Raw genomic sequence first — 18,186 nt, forward strand, 5'->3', positions numbered from 1 at the left:
CACTTGATGAGCTGCCGGGTCATGTATTCATGAATTCTGTAGTCTTTTTGTACAAACGGCCCGGACACTTCCTTGATCTCCCATTTTCTATTTCTTCTTTTACCCTCTTCTATTCATTTTTCTCAATTTTTGGATGGTAACTGCATGATAACCGCTCTGCTACTTTTTCACGATTAATGGGCCCACCATGTTGTTGTATGACATTTACTCCATCTACCAAATGAGATATTGGCTGCAAGGCTGACTCATCAACAACTCAGGTGGGCCACACCACGTGAAGAATTTGAAGATTACGCAAACCCTAATCATAGGTTTGTGTGGAGCTAATCACGGTATTTTTGTTCCATCGAGTATGTTTATTGATTGAGCCTCACTACAAAGAAGGCGACAATCCAAAAAATCAGCCTCATCCATAACTCAGTGGGCCACACCTGCCTCATGCACCGCGGTTCCTCTTGGACGAAATTTGAAAATGGATGGCTCTAATTCTACGATTTATGAACAATAGCAATTACGTGTGTTCCTCAACGTTTTAAAAACACATCGCAATAGGAATCCGTCTGCTGCTTGAAAAACTGACAAAAGAAAAATCTTAAAGATACGATTCGGATAGGATCAAAATGAAAAATCTTAAAGATACAATTCGGATAGGACTCGTGTTGCAGATTCTAGAACACAGCACGGACGTAGGTACTGCGTCTACAGGGAAAAGCTATGTGGGCCCACCATGATGTATGTATCCTATCCACGCCGTCCATCCATTTTTCCATATCATTTTAGGACATGAGCCGAAAAATGAGGCAGATCCAAAGTTCAAGTGGACCACACCATAGGAAATAGTAGGGATTGAATGTTTACGATTGAAAAACTTCCTGTGGGCCACAAGTTTTGGATCAAGCTGATATTTGTGTTTTCCCTTCATCCAGGTCTCTGTGATCTTATCAACAGCTTGAATGGAAAATAAACATAATGGTGGGCCCTAGGAAGGTTTCAACACTGGGAGTCATTATTACCACTGCCGCCTGTGGTGCGGTCCGCTTGAGCTTTGGATCCGCCTCATTTTTTTTCTAGCTCATGCCCTAAAATGATCTGGAAAAATGAATGGACAGTGGATAAAACACATACATCATGGTGGGCCCACAGAGCTTTTCCACGTATACACAGTAGTGACGTCGGTGCCGTGATCCACACTACGTAATCCAAATCCATTCGGATAGAGTGTCTGCCATGTGGACATGCATGAATGATCGACGCCTCAGTCAGCTCCACAACACATCACTGCCTACGCCTGAATGCACTAATGAACTAGCATGTGATTCAAACACTAGATCATAGCTCTTGGAATTCCAAGTTGATGCGGTGTATCGCTGCAATGGCATCCCACCATGGCATGCTTCAACTCACATACCAACACCATTCACCATATCATGCCCTGAGCACTTGCAGCTCTTGTCATGATGTTGGATGGTTACCCCACAGCATTCACAATGGCATGCAAGATGACGCAGGGGAGGACGTGAGGTCGAGCACCGTCTTCCTCAAGAGGATAACTACTCCGAATCCACGGAGCTTCTCTGGACTCCTCATAGAGACTTCTCGAATCCTTGAGGAAAGAAAGCAACAAAATAGAAATAAATTCTAATAAATTCGAAATTGATTAATCAATCCATAAAAACGAGTTCACAACCCTTTAAATAGGGGTACCAAGCAATGGGAAAGAAATCAGAATCAAACTACAACTAAAACTCTTAGAATTCGCAACTTACTATAAATAGTAAACTTACTATTTATAAAATGTCTACTAGTGCGCAAGGTTTTCAGCCAAAAATAGTAAGTGTCCTATTTGGCTTCACCAAACCGTTCTCCTAATTATTTTAAGCTCTTTTCACGTTGGGCGCAACTCCTAAAGCCCGACGAATGAAGAGTTATAATCAAACTAGAACTTACTATTTATGGTAAAAACGAAATTAAAATAGGGAAACAACCGTCGATCAAGGGGTTTTTCACAATTCCGGGCTGCGCAACCCGGCGTAGCAGGCTTGGTTGGCTAAAGTATCGTTCTACCCCAAAATCATATATTTTACATCAGATAACTCATTCCGGATTGTGAGATACGCCCAATCTAAGGTCCGACTGTCTGGATCACTTCTGTTGTCGACCGGGCCTTTTCTGATCCATCTTGGCCATGAAACTTTCCGCGACCCGCTCTACATCACAAGATTACTCATATTCATGGCACGAGTGCCCCTTGACGTGGCATGACACGACACAAGGTGCTTGCTGCATCTCAGCTACACAATACGCTACTATAGCGGTATGCATGTCTTGTATGATAAATATGGAAATAAATGAAATGACCCAACATGCTTTTTTTCACCCACAGTAACAACATTGTAGTTATTTCCTCAATCATATGGTAAAAGGATCACATACATCATACATGAACAATTCAAACATTTCATATCAACGTATTTGTTTGTTTTCATAAACAGTTCCGCTCATCCCGTATCTTATGTATATATTGTGATTTTGTGTGTTGTATGTATGTTTGTGAATGATACGCAGGGAAATTGATGCATGGCATTCATGCATACTGCAACAAGAACTTAGCCTGCTAAAAGATTGAAAGAACTTTTCAATCAAACCTCTTTCACCTCAGCTTCCTTTTCGCCTTCTGGAAATTGGGCTTGATAGGCTGGCTCAAGCTCAGCCCCTGGTCCATGGCACAGCCTGGCACAAAGGGCACTAAAGGCTTCTTCATGGGCCCACGCCCATCTCTTTTCACATTACTTACCACAACAGAAGGTGAAGATCCTTTATTTTTCTGCTCTCTTGGAGCTTCTAGTCTCTCCAAAATCCTCGACGTTTTCTCATCCAACGGCCTCTGACTGTCCGAAGCTGACGAGGCCAAGTTTTCAAACTTGGGTTTGGAAATGCAAGTAGGGGAGTAGTTTTGACTAACTTCATTGACTATCAGCTGCTCCCATTCCTCTGTAATGCAATCAGCTGTTTTATCTACATCTACTGCTGTTTGGACAGATTGTGTTTCAGCATTTACGGTAGCTTCTGTCTTTGTTGAGGTTGGTTGTGTTGATACATCTGAAGGCTGCTGTGGATTTGGGGAGTTGAATTTTAATTCTTTGGAGCGGGTCTTAGTTCTCTTTGGTGGTATTGATCTGGAAACACACAATTGATAAGATTAGATGTGTTCTGTCAAATGATGCTCACAACTCAGCTGAGTCAACTTAGTTTCATTGGAGTTACGATGCCAGGTTTGGTTCCTCAAGTTCAAAAATAGAGAACAAAAGAAAGAATAGAAAGTTGACCATTGAGTGGGGTGATTAGCAAACAGAGGAATTTTACAATGTCAATCCTAGGATGCATGGAACGCCTGGGTTTTCAGTTTGTATGAGTGGGATCCATGCTTCATTGATCCAGGACCACTTCACCACCACCACAGACTATGCCCTGAAAATCTCCTCTATAGATAATCTTAACCTTACAACTTAAGACCCTCAAATAGATAGCTAAGAGATAAGCAGCAGTGTCTGTGTTTCACATTCAGCCCAAAAAAAGGCTGAAGATACGTGGATGGTGGATTTAAATTCAAGAGATATTTAGAGCATGATCCAGCCACTTCGGAGCTGAACAAACCAGCATGCCAGATCAGTGAACCATAGACCCTACTTGTACAAACTGAAACCAAAAGCATAATGTGCATATGCTCAGCTCAAGAAGCACATAGTCACTCCAGCATACAACGAGGGTGCTTCCTATGACTCTGCCAAGAACATGGAAATTGAATGAAAATTGGCATCATTTTCGTAATGCTATAAAGAGAGATGCACTTGCTTTGCTAATGATGGCCACAATGAGTCCCTTCTTTCTGTTAGTTATTTCAGCCTTGAACTCAGGTTGACTCAGTAGCGACAAAACAGGGTCCAGTTGAATGGAAATTCGCAGAGTTGATTGAACCACTCAGCCAACTATTCATGGGATCACAAACCGAAAGAAACCCAGTATTTTAGGATTCTGGACTTAATTGTTACTTAGGCTGGACTAAACTCAGAAATCTTGACTCTGACCTAATTGATAAAAGATTTGACAACATAACTAAATAAAGTTAGGAAATCTGAGTCCAGACTCAGGTTTAGAGCTCAGTGAAACAGAGTCAACTAAACTGAGCTGGAAGTTAATTGGCTAGTATTCGGAAAGTTTTGCATTATTTTTGTGCCCAAAATTGCAAAAGCTGGTGAACCTAATCAACCTGGGCCTATCTTTTAAAGTGACTGAAACATCTCCGAACAATGTAGCTGAAACAAGGAAAAGTTGAGATGGATGAGTGGCAAGACAACGAAGGACAGAATTAGAAATGTATGCATTCGAGGGAATTTTGGAGTAGCACCACTAGGTAATAAGATTAGGGCCCGTTTGGCCGGTCAGATTGGAAGGGATTGGATGGTATTGGGAGGGATTGGAAGTTAAATCCCGGGATTGGCCGGGCGTGCCAAACAGAGTTGGTGATCCGATCCCAATCCCATGGATTTTAAGACAATCCACTGACAACACCATCATTACCTTTAAATCCCATCCAATCCACCCTAATCCGTTCAAATTTTCCTGGGACGTGTTTGGTTCGAGCTATTGGAAGGGATGGGAAGGTTCAATCCCAGGATTGGCCGGGCGTGCCAAACAGACTGGATATAGCAATCCAGGGATAGAGCAAGCCCATGGATGTCAAGACAATCCACTGACAACACCATCATTACCTAGAAATCCATGCCATCCACCCAAGTACCATTCAATCCCTTCCAATCCACCCGGCAAAACGGGCCCTTAGGGAAAGCAGACTTAGATGGTTTCATGTGCAACAAAGACGAAGAACTGCACTGGTTAGGAGTGAGTTGGTGCAAGTCGAAGGCTCTAGAAGGGCAAGGGGAAGGCTCAAAAGGACATGGATAGAGGTAGTAAGAAAAAACTTGATGAACTATGATCTAACTGAAGTTATGGCCCTTGATAGAGTGGAATGGCATAAAAGGAGTCATGTAGCCAACCCCAATTGGTTGGGAAAAGGCTATGAGGATAATGATGATGGATTAGCAAATAAAAATTTAAAACTATTTCATAGTGCTTTTGATGCAACAACTTATCCCTAGTATTAAGGAGTGTAGAATTCTCTAAAGAGAGATCCATCTGTAGCAGTCACTGGGCCCACTTTGGGTTGCACACAACCCATTGGATGAGGCCCAGTTTCTAAACTCTTGGACTGATAGATAAGCAAGCTGGATTCAGGTTTAGGTCTTGGAATTTGGAATGTTTTCTGCTAAGACCCATCAACGGCAGGTCCAGTCATGTTTATGGCTGTCACAGATGGGGCTTAGGCCTTAGTTTCAGGCAGCAGGCTGGCATAGGCCTGATTTCTGGCCTGTTCTGAGAAGTAGATGGGCCAGCTCAGCCAAACCAAGGCCCAGTACACAGCCATCACATGGAACTTGACAACTCTATCCATATGCCTACCATTATCAGAAAAGACTGCCACTACTTTCTAATGTATGTTAGGGAAGAAGCTTCAAGTGAAGTGAAAATAGGAAGTTACCCAAAATGCAGGCTCTCTTTTACAAGGCAGTTTAGCTTTGGGTGGAACCCTCTCTCATGAAGAAGAGGGTTGTAGTCTCTTAGCTCCACCTGGAAAGAAGTATGCAAAAATTCTGGTCTAGTTATTGATCACAGCTGCAGAAAGGAAAAGAAAACATTGACGTCCAATCTTTCGTAGTAGTTTTTACTAATGTTAAGAGTATACAGTCTTCAGTATACGTATGTTGCAGTATATTTGAGTGTGAGAGTACACATTCAGTTGTCATGTGGAGCACCATATCCTTAGAGGTGATGGTGTATCTTTTCTGATTTTATTTTGTTTAGGGAGGAGTTATCTCTTGTAGCCAATTATCATTATAGATAAAAGATTCTAGAGGAGAAAAGATACATCCCCTCTTATCTACAACTAATAATCATTGTACTTATTATTTAAAGACTAAACATAACCCAAGCACGGCACAGCAATACATGGTGCATGCCCTCGAATTGGACATGTGGGACAATGTCCAATGACCCAGACTGTTCATCAATTACATCTCACCTTGGTAAAAGAATCTCACTGACTAGACAATCTTAAGCATCCAATTGGTGGCTACTAAAATGGGCAGTAGGAAAGGGTATTCACAACAGTCATGCTGAACAAGATGTTGAACTAGATGGGTAGGATTTTCAGCGGTCTATCAGTTGGACCACCCAAAGAATGGTCCGGATCATGGTCAGTGTTGCCATGTGTCTAATTTGAGGACAGCACATTGGATTGGGGAATTGGTGTGCTGAACTCAGGTCAGATTTCTATTATTTATATACCAGTAATGGTCTGGGTCAACCCAGCTTGTCTTCCAAGAAAAGTGTTGATAGAGAACACCTAGAACAGATCCATCTGAATCTCCTAGATTTATGACTAGGTTCAATTAAATTTCTTATTTTTCTCAACGCAATTTTAAATAGTTGCTGCCTTTGTTTGTATGTGAGTGCAGATAAAGATAAATTAACTTCTCCGTTTCCGCTGTAGACAGTAAATTCTCAATTGGGCAGAATATATAGTATTATAGTGTGCGCGTGTGTGTAGAGAGAGAGAGAGAATATATAGTACTATTGTATTTATATTCCGGTGCCTTTTTTGAAAAGGTTTTCAATAGATTACCTCACTAATCCAAGCAATTGCCATTGGACTACCTTCCATTAGATTTTTAACGACGGCTTGGGTGGGCCGATACAAGAAAAGGAGTTAGTGACTCAGGTTGGCCCCACCATGATGTTTATGTGAAATCCACCCTAACCACTAGGTGAGTCAACCCATGTTAGGCCTAGGGCCCAATAATCAGCCCAATCCATTATTCATGTAGACCACATCATTGGAAACAGTATGCGAGGCAACACTCACCCTCCAAACTATTTCCATTGATGTGGCCCAGCTGAATCAAGGATGGGCCAATGTGGCATCTAATGGTTAGAGTGATTTCATATAATCATAATGGTGGGCCTTATAACAATCAACGTGGACATCTCTCCCAACTGTTTCCTTTGGTGCGGTCTGCCTGAATCCCGAGTCAACCTAATTTTTTGGCCGTGAGCCTAATGTGGGATTGCACTTCTAATGGACAGAGTGGATCTCATATAAACATCACGGAGGGCCCTCTAAAAAATCAAGAGTGGGCATCCCATAAAAATCCTTTTTTTAAATATATCAGTTGAAATCTCTATATATTTTTAAATAGTGGGGACATGGACACTAGCCCTTGATTTTTGACAGAGCCCAACATGATGTGTATGTGAGATCCACTCTGTTCATTAGATGTATAATCCCATGTTAGGTCCAAGGCCGGAAAAAAAAAAAAAAAAAAAAGTTGGCCTATGATTCAAGACCAAGTGGGTCATACCAAAGGAAACAATTAGAAGAGAGATGTCCACCCTTGATTTTACATGCCCGCCATGATGATTATATGAAATTTGCTCCAACCATTAGATGACACACCAAAATTTAGGTGTGAGTCCATGTGCACAATAGTTTAATAGTTTAGTGACATACATATTACATATGCAACTCTGGTAAGTATTTTAGATGCAATCCAAGCTCTCACCATGTATTTCAAACCCCATCTTTGAGGGGATTTGAAACCCCCAGTTACTTTATGGTGCTAAACAACCAGGGGGTTTGAAATCCCCTCAAATCCCCCCAAATCCATGGTGCCAAACGACCCCTTAGATTCTTAAGCACCCCTCTATAAATCTAGTTTTGTATTTATGCCCTACCTCGTCTTGTCAATCAAAACTATGTCATTTGTAAAAAAAAAAAAACACATAAACCATAGGATCTCTTCCTGCAAATGCCTCGTTTACTCATCTATAAAAAAAATAAAAATAAAATAATAAAATAATTGCAAAAATGTATAGGCTCAATGCCAACCCCTGGTGCAAGCCTATGGTAATTGGGAACTCACTTGTCTCTCCACTAGTGGTCCTCACATTGTTACGGCTCCCTCATGCACATCCTTCATCATTTTAATACATTCTCATGAAACTCCTTTCTTTCCCAACACCCACCAGATTAACTCTCTAGGACCCTATTGTAGAGAAGTGAGTCACTTGAAGAGGTGCTGAATATAAGTCGATTGCAACGGTTGAGAAACCATAATTTATCTGTTCTTATATTTTAGCAGTATTTAAGTACTTGAGTTCTTAGTTTGTTTTTAGCTATGTAGATCTATAAAGCTATATGTTATACATACATACATAAATAATACATTTTTTACGTCATTAGATATCTATAGGACAAGTCACTATTTCGGGTTTTTCAGGTTCCCCGTGTCTAACACCTAGTCTCTATACAACACTGAGAAATGTGGCCTTGATGTAGTTTCATAGGTCCTGATCATTATAATCAACTTCACAATTCTGTTTGGTTCAACTCCCATGTAGCTTCCATGATTCAAGCAATTCCCAGTAAATCCAATTCCGAGGGCTTTTAGCTTGCCATTAGTTCAATCTGTGCCATTTATTCTCTAAGTTAGTAGAGTTGATTTGTTCTATTCGTGAATTGGCTTGTTTAGGCTGCATTTGGATGTGCAAGTGCAATAAATTGTGAATATTCAGTTTTCATCAAGAGGAAATGAGGAGTAATAGTGTTTCTTAGAATTTTTATGATGAGTAGCCCACAGATTGCAGTCACCTTTCTTTCAAGTCCAACTTAAAAGTAACATAATTGCAGTATAGAGCTCAGACCATCATAGTTCTGCAAAAGGAAAGTCATTTCCACTTCTTAAACTAATAACTTCAAATCAATTAGATAGTGCCTCCAAACGCACCCTTAGTTACAAAACTGCTTAAAATCTTATAACATGTCATGTGTTCAAGTCTAGGTTTTGAATAGAGCTGTACACAAGTCGAGTTAGCTCGGTCAGCTCGCTTGACTCGACTCGGAAAAGCTCGACTCGCCTCGGCTTGAAACTGACTTCAGACCAAGTCAAGCTGGATTTTAGAGCTCGAAAAAATTTTGAGCCGAGTTCAAGCTTGCCGGTGCGCAACTTGACTCGGATCGAACCTCAACTCGAATCAGCTCAGTGACTCGGTTATTTTGATATTGACGCTGCTCACCAAGTGTTTGATGAAATGACTCAACGAAGTGTTGTTTCAGGTGCATGCATTCTCCGTGGGATCGGCTGGTGGCGAGGAAGGAATGGATACAAAACAAATCACTACAAAAATAAAAAATAAATAAAATAAAATAAAAACTTTATATTATAAAACTACCCTCATATCTTGATTTTGATGCTACCTGCCAAGTGTTTGATGAAATACCTGTAAACTGCTACTACTGTTTTGCATTTTGTGAGAAATTCTATGTGCTTGAGAAAATGTCGCACAGGCTCGAACTGGCCTGAGCTGCCAACCGAACCGAGCCGAGCCGGCCAGTCAGGCTCGAGGACCGAGCCGAGCCAAGTTCGAGTTGGGGTTAGCTACTGGCCGAGCCAAGCCGAGCTGTGCCAAGCTCGACTCAGTTCGACTCATGTACAGCTCTAGTTTTAAATGTAGTATTGGGAGGTGTATCAGACGGTCCCAAAAACGATGCTATACAAGGTGTATCAGACCGTATCGGGCTTGTTTTGGCTAAATTGTTTTTGTCCAAAATCTTGAAAATTTATTGGAAAAGCAGGGCGAAAATGTGAAACACCAGAATCTATCATTATTTTTGTTTTTAACGGGTATTCAATGGTGTATCGGATATTCTTTGATAAGAATGTTGTCGGTTAACTTGAACTACTTCAACCAAGTAGGCCCTAATTCAGCACAAATCATTAATCAAGCATTATTATGCATATTAGGGCCCTCTACATTGAAATACGATAAAAAGATGTAAAATAAAATAAAAAATAAAAAGTGAAGGTTTATCGCTCGTTCCAATTTTTTTTTCCAAAAATAGCCCATTCCACTTTGATTCGTCGAATCCCACTGTGATTATTGTTGCATGAAGTGTGAAGGGAAGGAGAAACAAGTTTGGTTGCAAGAGTGCAGAAGCATCTATTTCAACATTTTAGCCAGCATAAACAGCTAGGCAGAGGGAGCAGGAGTGCAAGTCTGAACTGCAAACCAGGAGTGGCACCTAGTTAGAAAGATCCTGCAACTAAAGTTTTGATCTCCAAAATAGGCCCAGATCTAGTCTATAATGTTTCTAAGCTTCCTCCATGCTTGAAATGAAGAAGTGAAAAAATGACAGAAAAATTAGAAATAAATGGGCAATTTATGGTTGTATCAGCTATTATTGACCTCGTATCAGCACCGAGATGGGCTATATCAGCCTGTATCAGCAGTTACAGGCTGATACAACCTATTTGTTGTAATGGACCGGTTCATCCCCGTGTGGCATTACTGGGGTGCCTGATACGATTACATACAGCTGATATGCCCATGTCATAGCCAATATTCAAAACCACCACACTCAGGGAGTTGCAAACCCATTCATCCATTTCAAAGAACATGGAGTAATTCAATGAATTTGGCACTGATGTCTTTAAGTTATGACAGGAGTTGCAAACCATAGAGTTGATCCATTCCAAAGCACATGGTGTAATTCAATGAATTTGGCACCGATGTCCTAAGTTCTTCTGACAGATATCACTTCAACAGATGTGACCGAAAAAGCAATGGAAAAACTGAAAACATATGGGAGCGAAAACTGGACAAATACACAAGCTACAAACAATGGAATCTTACCTTTGATAATGATGCTTGAATGGAGTCTTCTATCTCCTTGGGTGTCGAAGGATCCATCGATTCAATGGTATCAGGAATGGGCAAAATTTCCTCTGATGCTGCAAGCCTCTGAAAAATCCATGAAGTTGGTGAACGAACACACAAAACACATGAATGTGCACAGGCACATGTACAAAAAAAAAATCATGATGGCTTTTCATTTGGGATGAAAAGGAAAAACAAGTAAAGAGGCTTAAGGTCTACCTCAACAACATATGACAGAAGAAAAAGAAAAACCAAAAAGAAACATATAGAATGGGGATCAGCATGAAAGATGAAAAAGATTTACCCTCAGAAGCATTGGCCCCTTATCTGAAGGTTGAAGAATGTAGAAGCACTGGAAGGTTGCTTCACACATGGTTCCTGTGTTACAGTTTGACGAGCATACTAATCCCTGATCCAGAGAATGAAGTGTTTGACAAAGCCCATGGAATACTGCATTGAAAGAAAGAACATGATCAAAGAAATATGCACAGCCCAAATCAGAGATCCAAAGAGAGTAACAAACAGCCAATATGAAAGAAATATTCACAGTAAAGTTAGGAATTCAAAGCAAGGACATGCATCAACAAACTATTCATAGCCCACAACAGGAATTCAAGGTGTGTGTGCATTCAAGCTAAAGAAATCTTAAGAGCCCCAAATCCCAACTCAAAACAGTAAGGAAACATTGACGCATTTAGCAAATTCACACCCAAAATCAGGAACTTATCTGTAAGGTTTACCCACATTGAATATTCAGCTCTGACTTATCATATCCATCTGAAGCAGATTCCATCTCATGACAACTTGATGGAGTTACAACACAGGAAGTCCCCATTACGACACCTGTTTACAGTGACGAAAAGGAGGATTATAAAATAATTTAAAATTCTAAGATAGAGATGGAACAAGGCTATGATGATGATGACATTGTTCACACAGTTCAAAAGAATATGACTCACCCAAATCACGAATTTCACTTCTTGAGTCAAGCGTTTTTCTTGAGATTCCAATAAGACTGTCTAAAAGCAACAAAAGCAAGCCTGAGATTTACCTTCACTAAGAGAAACCAAGTTGGTGCGCTCCACGACATTGAAAGCAATGGGAGTCGAAACTCGTTGGAGCTTTGGACAGCTCTGGAAGGAGGGCAGGAACAGGATTGTTTGTTCTCCTACCCTCATTGCATTTTCGACCAAATCACATGCTCCAAGCTCATGGGCCGTAACCGGGCAAGAAGAAGGCCTCTTTGCCTGGTAACCAACTGGACCATCTACAGGCAAGCCATGACACCTGCATGCCTATAAAAATGCTCCTGTAAATATAATTATCTTCATGACAACCTCTCAAACATTAACTATTTTTTTTCAGGACAAGATCAAATACTTCTACTCAAATTTATTCTTTACTTCACCCAAATAAGAATACCATCCATCATGATCAGTATCTGTACTTGGAATACATGTGCCATCTCAGTCAATAGACTTTACAATTTTTACAAACAGATTTTGATCAAAAAACAAGACATTGCACGCAAGATTGAATCCCGTCTTAGTGGTTGGGAATGAACCCAACCATGGATATCATTGAGTATAACCCAGTGTTTTAAATAGTTGTAGCGTGTTGTGCAGCGTTCAACCCTCTGTAGCATATAGCATAAGTAGCGTAGCATGTAACGTAAGCTACATGATACTTTTATTTTTAAATTTTAAAAATACGAGAAATATGATAAATAGTAAATAAAAATAAAAATGCCTGAAAGATGATTCACTTTTCGAGTATAGGCAATGTTCAAACAAGTTACTAGTTATCATTTATCAAAAGCCAATTCACATATATAGACCAAATCAAATCATTATCACATGATTCACATCAACAACTTTCCAAACAAACTACTTAAATTAATAATGTCCAATTGAAACCAAAAGTCACAAGTATGAAAAGAAATTAAAATCTCACAGGTTAAGAGTATTAAGTAGAAAATACAATTATCATGAGTATTAAGTAGAAAATACAATTATCACTTATAAATAATAATAATAATAATAATAATAATAATAATAAGCATAGTGTACGCTACATATGCTACTCCTACGCTACATGCGCTACGCTTACGCTACAGGGGATTTACACTATTTGCTAACGTTGCATAACATTGTAGCTACGCTATGCTACATTATGGATGGTGCCGCTACACCACGAACACTATTCAAAACACTGTGTATAACCACACGTGCATACAAATATACATACCGGTAGATAGATATACACATAAATACATATATGTAAGGTTTTGCTAACGTCACCACCTTCATGGGTACGTTAGCAACGTCCCCAAACCTTTTAAATGGCACATAGGGTAACCTAACATCAATCTGAACCATTCATTCATTCATACAACTAGGAACAAGACATGGTGCAAGAATCATGACAATCAGATGATCATGATCTTAACCCTTCAAATGGGGCCAGTTACAACTGTTTGTTGTTTACAAGCCATAATCACGTGGTTAGAAAAATCAAATCAAAGTGGTACTTTAGAATCATAAGAAATACAAAGTGGGATCTATCTAGTAGATGTTTCAAGATTATTGGACCTACTTTGTTTCTCTAGTCAATCTTGATTGTCCATTTTCGTGCTATTAATCAGACGCGTAGGATAACCCAATTGGCATGATTTTTGCACCATGGCTTGCTCCTAGTTGTATGAATGAATGAACGGTTCAGGTCAATAATAGATCACCCCATGTGTCGTTTAAAAGATTTGGGGGGCATTGCTAACATCCCCATGAAGGTGGAAGTGTTAGCAAAACCCATATGTGTGAGTGTGTGCCCGTGCACACGCATGTTACAGGGAAGTATAAGCACTGACTAGAAAAGGGATGCAGAGGGTTCTTATTGGCCATGTGTAGCAAGGGCCAAGTGCCAACATAAGCAACTAAAACAACTGATGCCATTGGATGAAACCAATTGTACAGAGCCAACCGAAGCTTGCATCTCTCTACATCATTTAAACAAACACATTCATAGAGAATTAGCATCAGTCCACATTCAATGGGCAAAATTACATGGATTGGAGTCAACGGTTACCATTTTTGAGCTATATCATGTCTACAATGAGGTCCATCTTTTGTACAGTACAAATACTATAGAGAAGGCATGGAAAAGCAGTTCTCCGTCTTCTTTTCTGGACATAAAACGACCTTCAAATATGCATTTTATGTATGCAATTCTGCATTGCATTGCAGCACCATATTTAGGGGTTGTAGATATTGCATCATATCCCCATCGAGATCGAAGAATACAGGGCCCACCTGAAGGACCATTCACAATCTTAGGGTGATCAGGCTTTTATGTGGACTTCTGTTGCACCAATCTCCTCTTGATTATAAGATTGGACATAACTAGACAATATTTGTGGCATCTCACAAATTTGTCAATATATAATCATGGTTTTGAATGATGGTATTGGTCATTGTATTCGCCAGGCGGAAAAATGATACAATCACATATCAGTATCAGGGCTATATCAGCCTGTATCAATCAAAAAACAAAATTAAGCAAAAAAATGCAGAAATATATTAGAAAAATAGGAAAAATGAGATATTCAAGAATATATCTTTTTTGTGTTTTGACCATGTAGTCAATGATGTATTGGATCATTCTTTGGTAAGAATGTTATCCTGACGAGTTGACCTACTATAAGGTGTCGTGCTGAATTTATTTTTTTTATAAATTGTCGATATATGTCAAGAATTGATATCATATATTCCTAATATGATTAATAATCAACTAATATAATTTTTCTAAAATTATTTTTAAAACAGAAAATGCCCAAAAATTACCTCGAAAATAGAAAATTGTAGAAAATATTTTTTTTAATCAATGCATGTGCGAAATCATTAGATCCATAGTCTTCTAATACTCCTCAAGCATCATAGCAAGAATTTTTTATTTAAAAAAAAAAAAAAAGATTTTAAAACCTTTTTATAATTTTTTATAAGAAAATACATGCATAAATAAAAGAGAAATTTAAAATAATTAAAATTTAAAAAAAAAAAAAAAAAAAACACAACACAACACAAATCTTCAATAAATCAGTAGATCCATGTTCTAGTACTCCTTAAGAATCATAATAAGAATTAAAATAATAATAATAATAATAATAATAATAATAATAACTAACTTAAATTTTTTTCCCGAAATTGTTAGAAAATACCTACATAAATAATAAAAAAGAAAGAATAAAAATCCTCAAATCTTCAATAAATCAGTAGATCCATAGTCCTCTAATACTCATCAAGCATCATAACAAAAATCAGAAAAAATCTAACTTAAATTTTTTTTTCTGAAAATTTCAGAAAATACTTACATAAATCAAAAAAGTAAAAAATAAAAAAAAATTTAAAAAAATTTAAAATTAAAACCCAAATCTTCCACAAATCAGTAGATCCATAATCTTTTAATACTCCTCAAGCATCATAAAAAAAATTAGTAAAAATTTTCTAAAATTTTCAGAAAATACATGCGTAAATAAATAATTAATTTATAAAAAAAAAAAAAATACCCCAAATCCAAATCAAATCAACCAAGATCTGATCGAAATAGTTTATATTGTTGTTTCAATAGGATTCCAAATCGAAACAGCAAATATATATATTTGTTTACCCTTTTTTTATTTTTGTACAACCGGACCCAGGAGCTTCGATTCTTCAATTTGATACGAAAAAACAAGTTTTGATCTTCAAATCTGATCTAGATCTAGTCGGAAATGCCATTAAAACAATCTCTCTCTGCAAAGAAATTAAAAGAAGAGAAAAATGAAAAAAAAAAGTCTTTTTAAGTTGTATAAGATGAAACCGATACGACTATAAAATATAGGTGCCGATACAGTCCGATACGACCAATATGGACCAATATGGTACCAATTTTTCATAATGGGCTGATATGAACCCATATCGCATATCGTATCCGACCGATACAGATACGATATGGCCGTATCGGCCTATACGATACCAATATTCTAATCTATGTATACAATATCAACTTATATGCAGTTGCATGGTGAGTAGGGCTGGCATTGGATGTCCATTTACCCAATTACATGGCATATCCAACCCAAGAAAATGAGATTCAGATATGGGATCTTTTACCTAGTTACCCAACTTTTAAGCAAATCAGATACCAATATTACCATATCCGTATCTGCTTACACAATTACCCGAGGGCATTTTCATAATTTACCCAATTACTAGTATTTTTTACTAAAATGTTAAATAATCATAGTGATAGATCGGATAGAATCAACAAACATAGAAAGTGTTTGCTCATACTACATCTACAGTGAGGCCCGTCATATCAGCAGTCTAATGGGTCCCATTTTGGATGCATGAGGACCTTTTAAATCCTCCAGCCTACATGGTAAACACGTATCCTAATACAGATCATCCAAGCTCTTGGACCCATTTTGGATGGAGTCCTAAAATCACATTGATAGGGTGAATTTAACCAATCCAACTAGCAGCCACCAAATGGGCAGTTAGGGATAAATTCTGCCAGTGTAAATCAAACAAGAATTTTACAATGCTCAGGCCGAAAGCTTGTATATGGAGCTGGCAATGGATATCCATTTACCCGATTACCCATATCTGACCCGAGAAAATCAGATTCAGATAAAAGATTTTCCTGATTACCAGACTTCTAAGCAGGTCAGATATGAATATTGTCATATACAACACATTTATAGCCTTAGTGGTGAGCACGGAGGCAACAATGCTTTTGCCTTTTACAAAGGCTACCATGTGTTCACCACAACCAGCAAATACAGCTGTTTTTGGGGACTTTTCTCACTTTGAGATTAGTCCTAACAAATCAAAACAAAATGAGATTAAATGTACTGGCATCAGGCATATTCTTAACCATGCAATTATGTATTACATGCATGCTCCTAAGCATTTGAGTGAAAGACAGGCACAGAATGTGTAGTACCTGGCAGGGGCTGAAACCATCAATGATATGGGTGGCAGAAGCAAACAAGTTGCAGAAGATCTGCTTCACAGAGCCTATGAGACTGTTCTTGAAGAGAAAGAAAGCTTGCAATGGTTCCTCTATCTCATCCTTCAGCTCCTGTAGCCATCTCTTTACAAGTCCAGCCAAGACCCGTGTATCTACATGCAATTAATTTCTAACTTTTTCTTAGTAAACAGAACATAAATTGAAAATAAACTAACATTTCCTATCCATCAAGATGTGCCTATTGTCCATCACCGCTGTAATGTGGCTGCGAGGTAGGTAGGTCAGTTTCCGTACATTTGGTGTGCCCTCCCATGGACTGCCAACTGGAAATGTCCTCATTTCATGAGGATCATGGACTGTTTCCGCAAGTTACCATCCTTTCAAGGGTCATGGATCAGATGGTTGGGATTGACCAATCATGTAGATTTTCATACATTTAGGGCCCGTTTGGAACGCAAGATCAAATGTTATTGAATTGCATTAGGTGGAATTAACACCATTATTACACAATGATTATATATATGGAAATACCATGGTATTTTGATTGTCCAATCCCACATTTGGGATCATATTCTTCCTTTGGGAAATATGTTGTATGAAGTAAAACCTGCATTTGGTGGACCATGGAATTGTAATAAACAGACCAGAGTTCACAACTGATGTTGATCACCTGTATGCATATGCAACTCGATTGTCACATGTAAAAGGCGCGTGTGGATGGATGGCGTGCATAAAACACATGCATCAATGTGGGGCCACATATGTAGTGGATTTTGAAATCCACTAGAAATCCCGCCATATCTCCTGCTAAGACTGGATGATATGATAGCTGGATTAATCCAATCTTTCCCATCGTTTCCAAACGCTGCATGGAATTTACATTGGACCAAATGCAATTCCATACCACCTAATCCCATGTTCCAAACAGGCCCTTAGGCCATTCATAGTAATGCCCATAAGATGGATGATCGGATGCACCACCAATGTGTATAGTTGCCATGTGTAGGGTGGACTGATATTCTAAGAACAAGCTCTAAATAATATACATTGGCAAGGATAATTGAATGCAAAAAAATAATAATAAATAAGTAAATAAACTCATAAGCATGAAAGGACCATTTCATTTCAGCCCTTGAACAAGTACTCTACAATAAAATACCTCCATCATGTCAAAAGGAAAGCAATAAATGCAAGAAAGCCAAACAACCAGATATTCAATGAGGAATGCTTTCATATGACACCATTTCATTCTTTTTGAAAGAAAAAAAAAGTCATTGGTTAGTTAACATTATAGCGCCTTGTTTCTTCAGAACATGATCTAGGGTTGGACCCATACGTTAGGCATCC

General features: G+C 38.7%; 1 protein-coding gene across 4 annotated transcripts in view; it reads right to left on the minus strand.

Annotated features, from left to right (window-relative positions):
- Positions 1-2,397: 2,397 nt before the first annotated feature.
- The window catches only part of LOC131246500 (uncharacterized), a 42,154-nt gene continuing 26,365 nt past the window's right edge, over positions 2,398-18,186 (minus strand). For 3 of the 4 annotated variants that reach the window (XM_058246696.1, XM_058246694.1, XM_058246693.1), the window contains 7 exons: positions 16,813-16,991; positions 11,882-12,125; positions 11,575-11,673; positions 11,135-11,280; positions 10,807-10,914; positions 5,597-5,685; positions 2,398-3,176 (listed from right to left, as the gene is read on the minus strand). In XM_058246696.1, coding sequence (XP_058102679.1) covers positions 2,651-3,176; positions 5,597-5,685; positions 10,807-10,914; positions 11,135-11,280; positions 11,575-11,673; positions 11,882-12,125; positions 16,813-16,991 — 1,391 coding nt within the window. In that variant the 3' untranslated portion in view covers positions 2,398-2,650. Of the gene's footprint in view, positions 3,177-5,596; positions 5,686-10,014; positions 10,176-10,806; positions 10,915-11,134; positions 11,281-11,574; positions 11,674-11,881; positions 12,126-16,812; positions 16,992-18,186 lie in introns of those variants that run through there. The other variant, XM_058246695.1, reaches the window with a different exon arrangement.

Source organism: Magnolia sinica, chromosome 5, assembly GCF_029962835.1.
Source record: "Magnolia sinica isolate HGM2019 chromosome 5, MsV1, whole genome shotgun sequence".
NCBI classification, from domain to species: Eukaryota; Viridiplantae; Streptophyta; class Magnoliopsida; order Magnoliales; family Magnoliaceae; genus Magnolia; species Magnolia sinica.